The sequence below is a fragment of the Monodon monoceros genome, unplaced genomic scaffold, assembly GCF_005190385.1.
Source record: "Monodon monoceros isolate NGI ecotype Baffin Bay Population unplaced genomic scaffold, NGI_Narwhal_1 Super_Scaffold_22, whole genome shotgun sequence".
In the NCBI taxonomy this organism is placed as follows: domain Eukaryota; kingdom Metazoa; phylum Chordata; class Mammalia; order Artiodactyla; family Monodontidae; genus Monodon; species Monodon monoceros.
Window position 1 is genome coordinate 27,608,223 of NW_021703779.1, and position 18,584 is coordinate 27,626,806.

The window sequence follows — 18,584 nt, forward strand, 5'->3', positions numbered from 1 at the left end:
CACACACACACACACACACACACACACACACACACACACACACACACTAGTTCTCAACAGTTGAGGTGGTAATTTATTCCCATTTCTGTATCATTCTATATTACAGCAACTGTGCACACATGATATTCATTTTTGTCAGAGGAATATAAAAACTCAGAAGACAGATGAAAAAGCAACTTATTCATTTTGAATGCATGAATACAACAGGAGGCAGAAAACAGATGTAGAATAAACAGATTTTGGCACGCAAGCTCTTGTAGGTGAAGCATATTGAATATAAAGTTGGTACACTCGATTCTGTCTAAACAATAAGGTGCTTAAAATGTTTACAGAAGAAAATACTACAAAGACTATCGGGGGGAGGGGAGAAGGGAGTACCTCTCAGGGCACTGCCAAATACCAATTTACAGATACATGACTCTTTTCTGGAGTCACTTAAAAGCGTAAAGTTTTGCCCACCTAAGAGGAAATACTATTTCATTTCATTTGGAAGTAGACTAGACACCTGAAATTGGGATTAGAGTATTTTAAATACAGATCATAGTGTGTGTGTACACATGTGTGTTGGGGTAGGTGAAGGCATGTTCATTTATCCACATATCCTATTATAACCTAAAATTCACGTAAAGGATCATGCTAACACTTTCTTCGTTCAGTCTAATATCTGAACTGGTTAAAGCCACTTATTTCTACTCAGATGGTTTAGCAGAAGGAAATGCTGGCTTGGAACATAGGGAACTTGGGCCTGATGTCTAGTTCTGACATAAATATAATTGCAGAATGGAGAAAATATTCACTCTGCCTATGTGGGTTTCAGTTTTCTCATCTGAAGAAGGAGAGATGTGGACAATGTCTCAGGTTCCTACGGGCAGCCTGTTGACTCACTGCCAGGGCAGACCTGGCCTTGCGGAGGTCATAAAGATCAATCTATTCTGTCAACGGGGAAGATCCCATGGAATATGAAAGCAGATCAACCCGATGATGCATTAATTGAAGCTGTATTTCCAAAACAAACTAGTTTCAAATCTTTACTTCTACTAATGCCCCAAAGAGTCATTTTCCCAGTACACGTGTTGACTGCCATATGCTTCCAATGTAGAAACGTGTCCTGTTGCCTCCTTTAATATCAGTGAAGATACTACTGTCAAATCCATACGTTTATAGTGATTTTTCCCTTTTAAAATCCACAGATATGACTTCATTTCCTGGCCTCATGGATAATTCCTTGATGGACCTATACTGATTTTTAAATAGGCAAAGCATTTTATTTGGACTTGGCAATTCCTTTTCTGTTTCTCTGAAGAAGTTTTTGGGGTTTTTTTTTCCAATTTTTAAAAATTGTGGTAAGATACATATACCATAAAATTTACGGTCTTAACCATTTTTAAGTGGATAGTTCAATGGTATTAAGTGTATACATACTGTTGTGCAACCATCACCACCATCCATCCCCAGATGGGCTGAGGAAACCTATAAAAAGATCACCCAGCTACCATTGCACGTGAAAACACTGCTCTGCTCTCCTCCTGTCCCTGCCAGGCCCCTGTCTGAGCCAGAAGCCAACACTTTCCTAACTGTACCGACTTGAAAAGAAGGAAGTTCTCTAGTCGGTGACAAAAAAAAAAAAAAAAAAAAAAAAAGGAAATAAAAAGACTATAGTCTGAAGTCAACTTCTCCTTCTGTGATGCAGGGAATGTATTTGTAGGAGAAACAAGTACTTTCCTGCCGTTCATTTCCTTAGGCTGGTAGAAGGAACAGCCTTTGAGCACAAGCTTGCTGAAGGAACCAGCCCGGCCCCATTCCCAAGGTCTTATGCTTCAAACAAAGGGCAGGGGGCATTTTCACTCCTGTTATCTTTCCCTCCAGCAAACATTGAATTTTCAATGCATGCTGCATGGTTTCCGAAAGGCAAGGTGATAGCCAGAGCTCCTGGCTGAGGAAAAGCCCTCCAGGGCTAGGACGCCAATTCTGAAGGAAGAATTCACAATGGATCTGTTCACGCAGACTGCCAATTCCTACCAAGTAGAGGGGGCCCCCAAATCTGAGTAATATAAACCTCACCCGGCTCTGTACCCATAGGACGTGCACCACAGCCTTTTAGCAACGTCCAATTTGCCAACGCTCAGTGTGTTAAAGTGAGGATTCCTCTTCTCCCCAACCCTCCTATGTTTCCTATTTTGTTATGGCATCATGTATTCTAGCAGAGACCCAGAAAAAAAATGCGTTATTTCACCTTGGGAAGCTGGAGAGCCTTAAAATGAAAAAAAAATGCATATTTGGGGATGAGGCGGAAAATGGGCGGGGGGGGGGGGGGGGGAGGCATGCGCTCTGGACTAGGAATCAAACTCTTCCACCAGCTGAGGAAACGCAGGGGCGCTGATAAATTGTTCATCTATTAAAACAACCATAAAACAACCCCCCCCCCAACCTGCTTATTCTATTCTCTTCAAAGGGTTTGGGAAGATTAAATGAGAGAACTGTGTCAACAAAAGTAGAATATTACCATCAATGGCAGTAGTAACAGTATTATTTACAAGCATGGTCAGTACAAATGGTAGGGAGAATCTGTTACTCGGTAGTGAAAGCAAACCGTGGGCACCTATGGAAACAGATCAGGAAAGGTCTGAGAGTTAAGTAGAGAAATTAGGATTTATTCAGTGGACCGTGAAAAGAAATTGAAGATTTCGAAGGACGGTGTCATACACTGAATACGTTTCTCTAAAACCGGTATGAGAGCAGTGAGACTGACAAAAGGCACCAGGGGGTCTAGAGGAGGCTTGCTAGGAAGACAGTGCAATAATCTGTGCGAGTGATGAGAAGGCCTGAAAATAGCGTATGAGTGGCAATGAATAGGAATCACACAAAAGATGCTTCTTTCCCTTAAAAAGAAAAGTTAGCACTTTACTCATTTTTTTTTCTAATTCTAAATGTTCAAAGAAGAAAATCTGGAAAATACAAAAGAGTAGGGAAAAAACCCCGTCCTGTCACCACTGTTAATATCTTGATGGATTTCCCCCCAGTGTCAGAAGAGAAAGACCTTTCTGAGAGCCTGGAGACTGGCTAGCCAGGATGTGTTCAATCACTATGTGATCAGGCAGTGGACTGAGTTCAAAGTTCTGACGCTGAGAAGAGAGTGTAGCTGTTACAGGGACAGGGACGGAGCGAAACAAGAGGAAGCAGGTGAGTGAAGAAGGCAAGCATCCCGCAAGAGAATGCAACAGGCAGTCGTGGAACAGACCGGGCTCCTGATAAGAGGACGCACGACGGAAAGTAGAGTTTCTGTTCAGCAGCCCCTTGTCCCGACAACCAAGTTCAAGAGGCTAGAGCTTACTTATTCCCACCACAAAAGAGAAATGGTAATTATATGATGTGATGGCACTAACTACTGCTACAATGGCAATCATATTACAATATATAAATGCATCAAATCAACGTGTTGTACACCTTAAATTCACACCATGTTATATGTCAGATACATAAAAAAAAAAACGAGAGAGAGCCAGAGTCTGCAGTGAGGGTGACGGTGGCTGCAGCACCATCAGTCCCGCGAGGTGACAGGACAATGGCTCCAGTGGCCCTGAGGCCAGCCCGCCTGACTTTGCGGCAGGAACCGTCTCTCGATAGAGATGGCTGTCGGCAGGTTCGAGCTCTGACCGTTACTCTCAACCTCAGTCACAAGACATACACAACTGTGTATATATGTATATGCGAACACGTGTGTGTGTACGTACGTGTGTGTGTGTGTGTGTGTGTGTGTGTGTGTGTGTGGTTTCACAATTAGAAAGTAAAAAGTCACTGAAACTTGACTGAAGAGAAAACGCTTCGGAAAAAAAATTAAGTCACTGCAAGTTGTTTTATAATAGGGTTTTGAAAAAAATGGATCTGGACTATTTGTGGCCATTAATATTCATCGTGTGAAAGTTACTTGTGTCTACGTTCTGGAGTAGAAATGTTAATGCAGCAACATGTAAGAAAAAACCCAGAGGAAGTGATAGTCTATTCATGTTTTGGGAGATTTGAGTATGAGGTGAAGAAATGCATTTATTTCTCCACATCTGTTTTACTTTTATAGCCAATTTGCCATAATTTTGGCAAAACAATCCAAACAGTATATCCAATGCTACTTTAAGTGGCCTTATTATGTGTGCATTTATTTACTCTGCCCAGTGAACTATTAAATGAATGCTAAAAGTGCTCTAAATATCTAAATATTCAAAATGTTCTGCCCAGAAGGCCTTCTATGGTTTTATCCTAGTCTGTGGTCAGACTGCATACAGGTCTAACCCAGTTATTTGTACACCTAGTTCTATAGGTAATGAGATTACCATGGACGGATCGAGAAACCCCATACAAGAAAAATAGTTCTTACCATTTGAAAAACAACATAAGAACACTGTGAATAACGTAACACTGCAAATATCTCATTCCTTCAGTGCTGGTGGTACTACAAACAACTTTTGACAAAAAGCCATCTGGTAATATGTATGAAAAAAGCCACAAAACTGTTTATATCTGGTAATCCCATTTCTGAGAATTTATCCTAAGGGAAAAACTTGTGTCAAAGAAAAGAGCTAACTACATAAAGATGTTCACTGCAGCATTATCTATCTTACCAAAAAAGAGAAACAAACTAAATGGCTATCAACGGAGTGCTGAGGCACTTGGGAGGAAGAGGGTATTTCTGGGGACACCGATTATGGTGTGGAAAAGGCACTGGGCCAGCAGGATACGAAGGAGAATGGACAGGAGTGTGTGGAGCTAGTGACAGACATTAGCAGAGAGTACAAACCTCCGACCTGGTTGTAAGCCTATGGGAAGTCACCATCCAGGCCTTGGAACAGTAGAGGAATGCCAAAGTTACAAAAGGAAAACTTCAGGGACTTCCCTGGTGGCGCAGTGGTTAGGAATATACGCCTGCCAATGCAGGGGACACGAGTTCGAGCCCTGGTCTGGGAGGATCCCACATGCCGCAGAGCAACTAAGCCCATGCACCACAACTACTAACCCTGCGCTCTAGAGCCCGTGAGCCACAACTACTGAAGCCCGCGCGTAGCAACAAAGACCCAATGCTGCCCAAAATAAATAAATCAATTTATTTTTTTTTTTAAAAAGATAGCTGTGTCAACTATTTACCAACAGCTACTGAAAAGAAGGCTACGATGACAGAATTAGGTTAGAAAAAAAAAAACTAAGAGACTAAGATACTCACAGACAAAGGTCATTTTCTTTTTTACAAAGGATTTCCCTGGCTGGAGATTTATTTCCTCCCTCGCTAAACCATGCAGACTCCCTTCCCTCCCAATATCTTAGGAACTGTGGGGTTCTGGCTGCAGACGCAGATTTCTTTCCCTTCCTTTTGCACTGTCCTCTCTCCCCAAACCCACAGCTCCAGAAGCCACTGCCTACAGAGGTTTCAGATATCAAAAATCCCTTACCTAGCTGCCTACGGAAGAGCTAACATGAGAAACTACAGTTCTGTGGGGTTTTATATTAATTTCTAAAATACAAAAGAATAAGTATGTTACTTAAGAAGGTGAATAACTTACAAATTGGAAGCAGCTCCTGACACTCGGCTCAATGTTACTGCCCCCAAAGGATGCGACTTCACCCAACTGTCTTGGGATTTGGATAGAATCATGCAGAAGGAGGCCCAGTCTGCGCTGGTCACAAAATCCCGTTGAACTGGCCACTTGCTTGAAAAGGTCTACAGAAGGAAAAAGAGCATTGCAACCATCAAAAAGCAGAACCAAGCAGATGTCAGCAGAATCTAAGGACCAACTCAATTCCAGCACCAATTCTCAAGACTAGCCAATATTCCCACAGTGTACTTCTACTATACACTAAACTGCACATTTATTATTTTTATGGATCAAGTTAATCATCACTGTGTATACATGAAGTGTGACAGCTTTTAAATAAACTACAGCCCTGCAAGTAACGAGAGCTTACGTACAGTTCTGACATGTGAGTTTTTCCTAAGCCAGAACATAATACTTTAGAAAATATTTTATAGATATGACATGACCGCCATCATAGAATAAATGTTTCAGCCTTAAGAAACACAGAACGGGCCCAAAGCACCATCCCCCTTTGGACATCAGCTTCCAAAATATGTCCAAATTGGGCCTTCTTTATGAAGTCATACGATCACTGAGTTTCTCGTACGTGTTCCCACAGGATGCTGTACATATTCGTAATCAGCTCATATCACTTTACACTGTCACTGATTTAATATGTGTCTTTTTGGCTGAAGAATGATATCCCCTCAAGGTTGGGACCATATCTTGGTCAACTGTGTGCCGGAAATGTGTGGAGTAGGAGAGCAGCAGGTGGAGGATAGCAGGTGCCCAATATACGTGCATTCACAGAATGAATCAATATGCCAAACACTTGCAACATGTTTTGTTCTCAGAAATAAAATTATTTTAATCCTACCTTGTATTCAAATAAAAGTTGCCCAAAAAGTAAATCCACGGAATATTTTCCTACTCATAAGCACACTTTAAACTCTAAGACATTAAATGTTTTAACGAGATATTTAAGATGGCAGTAACAACACTGAGCTCTCACAGCGTTTTCTCGTCTCTCCAGTACACACACGTAAGTTCAGAATTATGAATTATCTTCAAATAGCCCCGCTTGAAGTTAACACTTTTGTTTCGCCAACCTCAAACCTGGAACACAAACCTTGAAACACAAACTGGAAGCTTCCTTGATGAATCAAGTTAGTATTATGATGTGCTGGTACTATACCTATCACAAGTAACTACGATATTTAAAGGACGAAAGCCCACAGAAATATTCTGCTTTATCCAAAACGCATTTTCAAATGGCTAACAAAAGCTCTTCTGTTCTTTTTTCTTGGGTTCTTAGGATGAGAAAACTCAAGTGGAAACTACATAAAAGGGAGAGCTAAAAGAGCTTGTGTATTTTGTGGAAATTTACTCCTAGGGGGGAAATGAGCAGTAGGACACAGCGTGGCTTTGGAGGAAATCAGTCTCTTTTATCTCCTGCCCGTCCTTAAGCTCAGCACATCTCCACATCCCTGTGTGGCTAGGCCTTAGGGGAAAAGAGAAAAGACAAGATACACTAGGTTTGTTTAATATTCCTACCGAAAAGATTTCTCACGAGCATTTAAAGGAGAAAGACAAGTACATTCCTTCACAATGGGAATGAATGGTTACTCAGTCACCTCCACTGTCCCTCCTCTAGCATTTGCTTTTAATCTGGATTTACAAATTTTGAGCAGAAGAGCCCAACAGCTAATCAAAAGGAAATCCTTTAAGGTGTTATTTACCCTGTAAGAAATGGCAAGCTGTCTCTCAAATAATAAAATGTTAATCACATCACAGAATTGGGTATGTCAGTACAACTCGCAGTAAGATGCTTATAAAATAAACAAGGTTTCATCCAAAGACGAGGCAAGTGCACAGATTAAACCTTCACATTTATTTTTCTGACTTAGACAAAGGGGTTAGGAAATCGGACTTTATCCCCGAGGAACATGTGCTTTCCTCAGACACAGTCAATGTAATGTAAAATAATACTCGGACTGGAGAAGTTAATCCTCATTCTCTATTTAAATAACTACAAGTTAACATCTGACATGGAGCGGCACAAATCACATTTTATGACAGTCTGAAAGGAGTTCTACATCTTACATGAGGAACCTGCTGTCAAATAAGAACACCACGTTACTCCCCATCTAAAACTGGGGTAATTAGCCAACATTAATAAAAGAATACTGAGCTCATATACACGACTTACATCTGTACTTGTCTTCCAAATGTGCTTTACACAGAGAAATGATGCCAGTTTTAAAAGACAGGACCCGGATCCTCCCTGTTCGTCCCCTGTTATGAACAATCAAAGCAGAAAACAATTACTGACACTTTACTGAACGATAAACACTTCTTAGTTAAGAGAAAAAACTTTGGATATGGAAACTCTACTGACCATTGTTTTATTAAGATCATTAAGAATGTTTCTGAGTTCATTCTCTATTTGGCTGATGACCCAGAACGCGATGGAAATTTGACCAACGCGACCAGTGAACATTTACCAAGTTTTCAATTCTTAAAAGCCCTTCCTTGAATGGTAAGAGTTTCTCTACATAAAAATAAGAAGAATATCCTTTTATTCATCTATGGAGAGCCACCTGGGTTTATGTCCATAAGGGGAAGAATTACTACTATGTACTAAGAAAATCCCCTACTTCAGTTATTGAAGCCAAAAAATACCAGCAGCTAACTGCTCTGCTCTCTTAACACTCATTTAGACATTCATCAGATTGCCCCTTATTGAGAAGAAAATTAATCACTTCAGGTCACAAAACACACAGTATGAAATATGAACGTTTCTCCCTACAAGAAAAACATGATACAGTCTATTAGGAAGCGTTTGAACAGATGATCTTAAAGAGCAATTTAAAAATAACCTATTGCTATAGCAGTGTTTTAACACAGGTATGCTTTCACTTTACATAGCAACCATTCCACAGGATAAATTTATTAACAAGTTCATTTTGCCCATGGGAAGAACTTAAAAGAATGAGAAGTTTTTCATTTTGTAGAAAATGTCTTTTGATGATTTTCAGCTTTTATTTTGTTCTGAAAAACAACTGAACCATACATGTCGGTTAAAAAAAAGTCTGTAGAATAACTGCAAAGGATAGGTCCCAAGCGTGGTTACTTTTGGTGAGCAATATGCTCAGCTTTCAACTGGTACAATTCACTAAATCCATTAGTCAAAACAGAAATCCTGGGTCCTACTACGTTAACAAAAGTACTATCATTGGAAGATTTTATCTTTTTCCCTCTTTAAAACGGCAAATCAAAGTTTAAGAAACTTTATATAGTGACTCAGGTCTTCGAGGAGTTAAAGTTGTCCCCAGATAATTTTCAGGCATAGAGAAGGGAAGTTACATACTCAGAATCCATTCGTACATCATTTGCAAAGAGAATGGTGCCAAAATATATTTGAGGGAAGACCTGAATAGAAACCCTTATCAAAGCAAATCTAAGGATAATCCGTAATTAAAATCCAACTTGATCAAGGGCTTGGTAGATAATGATGAGAATTCAACAGCCAGGTGATCTTGGAACTTAAAAAGCAATACCTTATCGAAATAACAAAGAAAAAGAGGTACACATTTATATCCAGGAGGTGGTAGAAATCTACACCAAAGGCAAAAGCAAATAGTTGCAATGCAACTCCTTTCAGAAGACCTTCCCAGATTTCCAAATGCCGAATACGTTCTTGTTGACATGTGAAATCAGGCGTAGAGTAATTTTGATGTCTAAGAAGAATTCAGTTGAAATTAAGACCAATTCCTTCTGCTACCTTCCTCAATTGTCTTCATTAAGCTCAAGACAAAAGTGGGGAGTTCTCCTATGTGCAATCCAAAAGAAACGAGTGTTTTCTAAGAGAGAGGGATGAATGGAGGTGCCAAATTCAACTTCGTAAATCCTTATTAAAAAAAAAAAAAAAAAGACTTCTCCAGTTTGAGGATCTGGATTTGCTGCATTAGGGCTATTTTCTTTTTTTGGCTTATCAATTTACACTCTTCTGCAAAAAATCTCTCGAGTATCAGCTAACGCTATTCAGAGCTGGTGACAGGTGTGTCAGCATCTCCAGGAGCACACCCCTTTCTGCCGGTGAGAGGAAGCCACCCCTGAAGAGGACGGAGGAATTCAAAATTCACAGGCAAGAAAGGGAAAGAACTAATGGCTACACACTGACTCATTCTACTATTTGAAAAATGAGTATCTCGGGGTTTGGTTTGTTTTCTAATCTGAGAGCATTCTACATTCTAGTTCTTACCTCCTAGCTTATCAAAGTATTTTTCAGTTCCATTAAATGCAAAAAATGATGGCTTCCCTGGTGGCGCAGTGGTTGAGAGTCCACCTGCCGATGCGGGGGACGCAGGTTCATGCCCCAGTCCGGGAGGATCCCACCTGCCGCGGAGCGGCTGGGCCCGTGAGCCATGGCCGCTGGGCACGCGCGTCCGGAGCCTGTGCTCCGCAACGGGAGAGGCCACAACAGTGAGAGGCCCGCGTATCGCAAAAAAAAAAAAAAAAAAAGCAAAAATGATTAATCACGGGGATAGCATTAGGTCACATGGCTTCATGAAACTTTCATCCTGAGGACCATATTTCTAGACTGGGGCCCTGCTGTGACGCTAATTACACCGTCACCGTTCTGTAGACTAAGTGTCCAGTGGTATACTCTGGAGAAAGCCTGCTATACGTACGTGTCATATACATTCAGCAGCCAATTGAGACACATATCCACGCAGAGAGGGACGTTGACCAGATTGTTGTGCTCTTGCTGCAGGCGATCATAAATAGTGGTCAAACAATTAATGATCTGAAGGATGTCCATGGGCTGGTCATTTTGCTTGAGGTTGTGCTGGTCCAGGGCATCGCATGCAGCTGACAGGCTCAAGAGATCCACTGCAAGAGCCACATAAAATCATAGGTGATTCAAAGGGGAAAAGTCTTCTTTCACTGTTTTTCTTTTTGACAATCCTGGTAGGATTGGCTTGTACCCTTTAGTAAGCAGCAAACCCGAACCCTGCCCTCTTTTATTAAAGTGTTTTCTTTTCACCCCTCAGCTCTAAGTTTGGTAAGTGTGATGAGTACTCAAGCTCTGAGACTGTCCTTAAGTCCCACTGGCACTGGGTGAAGATGTGGATGAAGAGACAGTTCCCATTCCTGAACTATTAGGAAATATTTGAGCGTTAAGGGGACCTAGAGTGTTCTACAGGAACGGAGTCATTCCCACCTGAATTAGAAAGGAAAAAACCTGTTTTACTAGAGATTTTCAAAGAGTTTCTGAGAATACCTTCTCGTGTTAGTACTAGAGAAGGTCAGTTTGATTAATCTGCATGGTTAGGGTTGTGTAAACTCTTATTTCCAGCTATGCATTTATAATCATTAAGCGTCTTCCTCCTTGAAATATCAGTCACCTCCTAATCTCTCTGCTACATTAACGCTAGGTGAAAAACGAATCAACTTCACTAAAATTTTCTATAGGCAAACTAAAATAAATGCATCATCTATCCAGTTTTCAGATACAAGGCTCACTTATTTCTCCTTTCACCTTCAAATTACAGTCTACAACGTACTTTTCAAGTCCGCTAAGAACTTTATAAGTTTTTTTTGGGGGGGGGGGGGGGGAGGTTCCCGTGATCTGAGGTGGTATTTAATCATATACTGAAAGACAAACATTTATCAAAAGTGAAGCCTCAACACTGCCCAACATCAGCAAATCGCAAGGTTTACTCCCAAGTGTCACAGAAAGATGCTTTTCTGTAAAGCCAATTTATTAGCCAAATTGGAAACGGAACAACATTGCTTTTATAACACCTTATACATCCAAGCTCTGATCTGAATTCTCAGTCCTTTGAGAGTAAGAATCAATGGTAATTAAGTAAATCTCTCACATATGGGGGGGGAGGCAACACAATTATAAATGTAACTGCAGATAAACACCACCATCCCAATCAGTAAACAGCTTGCCCCATACTAAACAGATGCAAATTTAAGGCTTTAAAGCATTTTACTTGTTACTATTTGTGGCTACTTCTAATTAAATGTTAAGGACGAACCCCCAAAATGGTGGTTAATACCTATGTAGGTTAATACCTCTGTAGTGCATGTTTTCCTCTTTTCAAAAAGGAAAACAGTAACCTTTTGAAGTTTCCCTGGAAGCACGAAGGAGACCTGGGGGTGGAAGCAAGAGGTTTTTTTTTTTCCTTTGTCTTTCATCCCAGTGAGTAAACCTCTCTGTTTCCATGGACCAGTTTCCTTAAAATACCCTGGCCGAGCACTCATCCTATCAAAGCCAAGCCCCCACTCCTTTTGCTTAAAAATACTCGAAAGATGAAGGAATGACCTCTTTACATTGAAGCCAAGACTCTGTTTCAAGTGGCAGAAAGGAATGTAACTTGATTTGAAAGGGAGGTAGGAAGGAAAAAGAATAAAGAATTTAAAAACATAACAACACAAGCGGGCAGGGGGACAGGAGGAGGGGAAGGCTGAGTGGGGACCGTATGGGAGACCAGAGAGACACGCAGAGACAGAAGACTCCAACTTTCATCCTCTCTGCTGTGTGCCTGACTTTCTCTGAGGACACGTTTTCAGGTGTAGGTAATGAGAACGTTTAGGGATGCAGCACCCCATCTACATTAGCAGAAGAGAGGAGCAGATTTCCTCCAAACACCAATATTCCCAACGTGTTTCTTGATATATTGAAGGAAGTGATGGGTGGTTTGAAGTTTTTCTAGTATTTTCTTTCTGTTACTTGGCTGTCATCATTATAAATTTTTTCCTTTATATCCAAGGATAGAAGAACTAACAAGTGAGAATTCTTAGGCTCACTTTTGTATGAAGAGTCTAATTTCCCCGTGTGATGGAAACAAATAACCAACAGCAAAATGGCATGAATTTTTTATTGGGCCTACTCTTCTCTCCGTACAGGTGAGTGGGTAACACACAGAATAGGGAATTGGGAGCATAAATAGCTCCAGAGGGGCGCAAAGCAATTGCTCTGAAATAACAGGAGCGGGAGGTGACACAGTTGGGAGAGAAATACTGTGCAGTGCGCTCTGCTAAAACCAAATGTGGTTAACCAAACACAAGAATGATCCATCACAGAAGACTGGAGAGCTCATTTTCCCAAAACAAACATATCAAACAGAATTTCACTATCGTGCCACAATTTGTAAAAGACTCCTATTTAGGTGTATATAGCCGATACTATGGACTTGAAAAGAGGTGAGAAAATCAATAGGGACGATGTAATTGCCCCACAAACATACACTTTAACTGTTCAAAACGAGCATCTTAAAGAATACATTGCGATTCTTTGATGAAACATTAAGCATAATGATTAGCTGCTTCTAGAAGCCTCAGCAAGCGACCAGCAGACACAATTTTGTAAAACTACCCTTTTACCTCAAGCTAGGAATTTCCATTTAGGAGAAAATCTCTCTCTCCTTTAGTGTATTCACTAGGGAATACATTTTAAAGCTATATAAAAACCCAAGTATGTTCTAATAGACCCTCTCTTTCAAAAACTATTTTGACAGTAGAAGATGCTATAGGTTTTGACACCACTGCAGAATAGAGAGCATGTGGTGGTGCCCCTCATGCATCAGGGGTGTGGGGTGAAAGAGGGGGGACAAGACAGAAAACGACCGGCTCTCCAGGATCCTCTCTGCTAAGCACGAAAAGCAGGAAAGGAAGGAGATGGGATGGGATGGGGTGGATGATCCCTGAGGTGCTGGGTGTGTCTACTCATCCTCTCAACATCCCAGGTTCAAATGCTAACTCTGTTCTTTTCCTCATACGCCACAAGTGAGGAGCTCAGATGGATTTTTTTTTTTTTTTTTGGTCTTTTACAGAATCCTAGGCTTTGAGAACTCAAAAGCACCTTTAGAATCATTCTGCAGTCGGGAAAACTGAGACTGGACAGGAGGAGACCTGCTCTGGGTATTACGGCAGGACACACGGAGGTATGTACTGAAAAGCAGAAAGGCGGGCGGCAGAAGGTGTCCTTACAGGCTGTACAGAAAAAGAAAAGAAAACCACCCCACATTCTCTACTAGCAATAATACTGGGAGAAAAAAGAAGCACCAAAATGTTGGCTACAATAAACCCAATGGTGCCCACACAACCCCGGGCTCATCCCATGGGTCAACCTGGATACCCCAGGTTAACAATATAAACACTCCTGTAACCTAATTAGTACAGACACAGACAGGGGCGGGCGGCTAAGGGTGGGATAACTCCTATGTGCCTGCTGACTTTTTGGCCCGGGCAGCAGAAGGCGTGTGCGGAAAGAGGAGGCTGTTGTGGACATCACATCATTCTACAGGCAGCTTACACACTTCAGGCTGAAGGACCTTCCAAGCAAATCTTTGCCCAGCAAGAAAGTCAAGGCACTTTGCTGTAGTTATCTTTGCTGTGAGGGTTAACTCCAGGGGTGCTGAAGTTGGCAAGAGATGTTCTGCAAAAACAGCCACACAATGCAGACCCTTTGATCAAAGCAAGGAAAAGAAGTGACTCAGTGTGTTTATGGGTAGCCATGAGTTAGAGGTTATCACAGTTGTTTGCTGCTAGCAATAACATTAGCCATTTTTACCCGGTCTCAGGGAGGCCACTGGGTTTGGGACTGGCTACGTAAGAAGCAGACGTCCAGATTACCAGCAGCTAAAAGCGATCCTGGCTGAGACTCCAATTAGCGCTCCCTGGTTTCTAAAAGTGGTGTGTGCTCACATTGGTGGTTCTTGATCCGAGAGATAAAGTGCATCCTGGTATGGCCCCGGTACAGAGAGGGCACTTGGAGCTTGTACTTGGCCTCTCCAGACCCTATGCTGGAAGGCATCCTGTGGTTGTGATGCATACCCTTGTTTTAATGCTGTTGCTGTACTGTAGGCTTTTCCTTTCTACAGTCATGAACTGTAGGTTTGTAAGGACGGTCATTTGGGTTCTGTGAGTCCTCGTCAGCTACTGAGCTTAGCTATCATCCCCGGAGCGATTAGCGCCAGAATGGAGATTGTTTAGAAGACCCCAACTCATTCTTAGCTGAAAATACGGGTAAGGCATTACTTTAAAAGGAAAAAAAGATGATTCTAATAAAAGGGATGAAAATAAACCATTGACGCTAGTTGCCAAGCTACCCTTGGTTTGAAGTAGCGCAGGCTTTGAAATTCGTTATCAATAATACAACTTTCTACTGGAAACTGGAAATGGTAGAACCTGAACTCCAGGAGCTAACGGAATGGATGAGAAGGGGATAGCAAACTGAAGGGAAGTCTGCTAAAAATTCAATTCCTTGGTTGCAGGAGCAAAAGCTCAAATAAGTTCAGAACCTTCTTCCATTGAGCTTCACCCTCTCTGGCCTGCAGGTAGAGTTCCAACTAAAGGAACCTGGGAACTAGCACTTTTTGATAAATGGGCGATACCTGAGAGACCAATTACAATTAAAAAGATAATTCAAGCGGGGGAACTTACAGGTGTTCCCTACTTTACCACAGTTTTCTTTTTCAGTGCCATACTAGTAGTCCCTGGACTGGGGTTACAATTAAGAGTCTCAAAGGCTGGTAATATCCCCAAACAATACCTTACCTAGTTGAAAGGTAAGTGCACAAGACCTTACCTAGTTGAAAGGTAAGTGCACAAGACCGTACCTAGTTGAGAGGTAAGTGCAAGAATTCCACAGGGACTGATGGACTGGATTACCCCCCCTTTCTCACACCTCGCCTAATTGGGGCTGACCATCACACATGTTTTGTTGCCTAGTGGACAGGACAATCCCATTTTCCTGTATGGAACCAATGTGACCCCTATCAAAAATTGGAAAGAGAAGGGGAAGGCAAAGGGGAAGCCCAGGCATGTCTTATCTTGCTACCAGCTAAATATGGACTAGTCCAGTGGCTGAACCCAGGGGATATACTCTTTGTTGGGGGAGAGAGTTTGGATGAAAATTTAGCAATAAGGAAGAAAGATAAGATTGTTGCCGAAGGGAAGAAAGCCACCAAATGCGTGTTAAAAAGGGAAAATCTAACATAATGCTGGTGCCTAGAAAGAGGCTTAAAATAAGAGAATAACATGCTCCCTTGGCTATGACTCAGATGCCCTTTTAAAAAGCCAAGAACTGAGTGGGACAGCTGGCCAATCTATCGAACACACTGGGTGAAGAGGTGGGAGTTCTGACTGTGACCAAGACTCCATGGAGCGGTATTAAAGTGGTTATGGCTTTTGGCGCTTGTTTCACAGGATACATCTGTCATTAAGCACCTGCTTTGGAAAGTACCCTGTGGGAATATTTACCCAGTCATATCTGGAGAACACTGATTTATAATAATCTGAATGAACACGGCATGGTCATTAATTGTGATGATGAAGGATTACAAAAGGTATTGGGTATATGGTAGAAAGTTTATATGGTATATGCCTCATCTGTCACAACATTCTGTGTTAAAAAAAAAAAAAAAAAAAAAAAAGCTAGTGTTAGTGAGTGAGGAAAGCTACAAATCGGGATGCTTGTAGCATTGAGGAAAAGCTAAGTTGAATTTGGTGGGCCTACTTCCCTGAGATTGAAAAGCCAGAAATCTGCTGTGGACAGCTATAGATATTTCTGTGGCATACCCAAACCAAAGTTCATTTAGGAGTGACTACTATTCCTATGATGTTTGCCTGGGAGACTCAACATTTCTGTATCTCAATTGTATTTCCTAGTTATAGTAAAGACGTTAGTACACAGTGGCAACAACATGTCTGGTGGACCAAAGAGCATGGGACTGCTTGAAATAAAAGAATCTTAGGAGAATTAGGAGCTGGGCGAGGACTACCTGGCAAGGTAGAATTTGCTTTGAGTGAGAAAAGAGAAACTGATGGAAAAGACCGCCTACTGCAAAAAGAACACATCAAGGGAATCAAATTCCAGGAGAAAAGAGGATATCAACTAGAAATGGAACCAACGATAACCTGAGAATGGAACCTACAAGGTCCTCCTTAACAGCCTCAGCACCACGACTGAGAACCCACCCTCCTTTCCCTTAGCGAGCAACTCGTGGGTACCGGACACATTTCGAACAGGGCTACAATGCTCCCCCTGGGAGAGAGAGAGATGCCTCCTGTTACCGGACCCCTCTCTTGGGGCACCGATACCCATCAAACCATGTAAGTGGAGAAAACGAGTTTGCCTCCATCCTCAAGATGTTTTGAATTCTGAAATAACAGAGAACCTGGCCTCCAACCTACGTGAAAAATAATATAATGGTATACGGGAAAAGGAGATTTTTGCGGGGAAGGGACAAATAATTACACTGGCCTCTCGGGTCCCCTTGCTGTTGAGGTAGCTGGTGGCTGTGGAGGCATACTGTAACGCTGTTGCCTTCTTGTAATCTTTGCCTGCAAGAGACTGTAGATTTGTAAGCAATGTTACCGTGGGTCCTGTGGGCCTTCTTTAGTGACCAAACGCTATCTGATGCCACCTTTCAGTGCAAGCACAAAAGGTGAGGTGCATGTACCAAGAAGGGAGCCCCTTTTTTTCAACCTGGTATGGCATGGTAAGGATGAGTCTGGCCATGGTGCCTCTATTCAGACAACTCCAGGCTGTACAAAATTTCTCTACTGTGTGATTTAGTTGCTGAACAGAAGCAAATTGTTCTATACTTCTTGCTTGCAGAATATCTGTCACATTTATCAACTGCAGTATATTTAGCCCTATGGTTTGGGCTCTCTCCAACCCACCACACACTAATAAACTAAATACATGGGCTTTGTTAAGTGCATTTTTATTTCTGCTCTTAGAAGTTGGCTATATTTTTAATTTTAGAAGCTGCAAACCTACAGGATGTTCAGGAGAACTACAGCCGGAGAAGGAAAAAGCTTAGATTATCTTCTTCATAACTTTCAGTGGGGTATCAGCCATACGAACCGGCTTATAAATCCTTCTTACCCAGACTTCCTCTTTGTCTCTGCTTTTCTGTCGCGTTTAATTTTCATTCACAATGCCTTGAAAGGCAGTATGGAGTCATGCAACATTAAACGGATTACAAACTGGGGACATTATAGGCCAATGGGGATGCTCTAGACTTAAATAGCAAATCCTCTATAGTGGATAAAACTGTGGTATTCAGGTTTCTGCAGTGCTGAAGCTTTGATAGTGAAGTGAAAAAAGTGAAAAAGACCAAGTGCTTAGCGGCGGTAGCATGGCATATTTTCTAAGGCATCTGTAATTCAAACTCTTTACTGGCATCAGGAAATCTCTGAGATAACGTCATTAATTTTCATTAAAGTAAGAGTTAGTGGACACGACCTTCAGTTGGAAAAGGTAGCCAGGACAAGTTTTGTTTGTCTGTACCACAGACAATAGCTCTTTATCATGGCTTTACAGGCACAGAAATGACAAAAAGGCCGGAGCAAATCTAAAATTAAGAGGAAATTCTGAAATCACTTACTGAACAGTTAGTTAAGTAATGTGGCCACGCATGTTTTCAATAATAAAAGGATAGGTGAACTCTTCATTCTATATTCATACTACACGTGGAAACCTCCTACCGTTCTTGAGAATCTAGTACTTAATTTAGATAAATACACCCTAATTTTGCTGTACCTAAACCTTTTTCAAATATGAGCAAAGTCATGCTTAGAAAGGAAATGCTGAGATTTCAAATCTGTTTAAAAGTGAAAATTCTACAGTCTACATTCAGAGCTTAGCTTTATTACAAGGTTATAAGCGCCCATGGCCAAAATGTTTTATAATATCAAATCCCCCTGTTTTTCCAACGTTTATTGGAAATGTTAACATACACTGAAATAACAGACAATGAGACACATATATGAAGAGAAAGAGCTGTTAACAGGAGGAGAACTGAATAATGCCTAAATCCAAGGTCAAAAGGAACACTATGGAAAGGGGTCTTCCAATGTAGTCAGTTTGGAGGCTTTTTCATAGTATAACCTGGAACAGCCGATTATCTCTTCTGAACTTTTCGTATCTCACTTTTACATCTCTCTATGTACTATAGCACATTTCATAACTGCCCCTTTCTCAATGGAAGGCACTGC

The 18,584-nt window shown here is 41.4% G+C and overlaps 1 protein-coding gene across 4 annotated transcripts in view; it reads right to left on the reverse strand.

Annotated features, from left to right (window-relative positions):
* Positions 1 to 18,584, reverse strand: part of DMD (dystrophin) — a 2,107,962-nt gene that overhangs the window by 93,743 nt on the left and 1,995,635 nt on the right. For all 4 annotated transcript variants that reach the window (XM_029240034.1, XM_029240038.1, XM_029240035.1 and 1 more), the window contains 3 exons: positions 10,253 to 10,454; positions 7,768 to 7,853; positions 5,547 to 5,704 (listed from right to left, as the gene is read on the reverse strand). In XM_029240034.1, the coding sequence (XP_029095867.1) occupies positions 5,547 to 5,704; positions 7,768 to 7,853; positions 10,253 to 10,454 (446 nt within the window). The remainder of the gene's footprint in view (positions 1 to 5,546; positions 5,705 to 7,767; positions 7,854 to 10,252; positions 10,455 to 18,584) is intronic.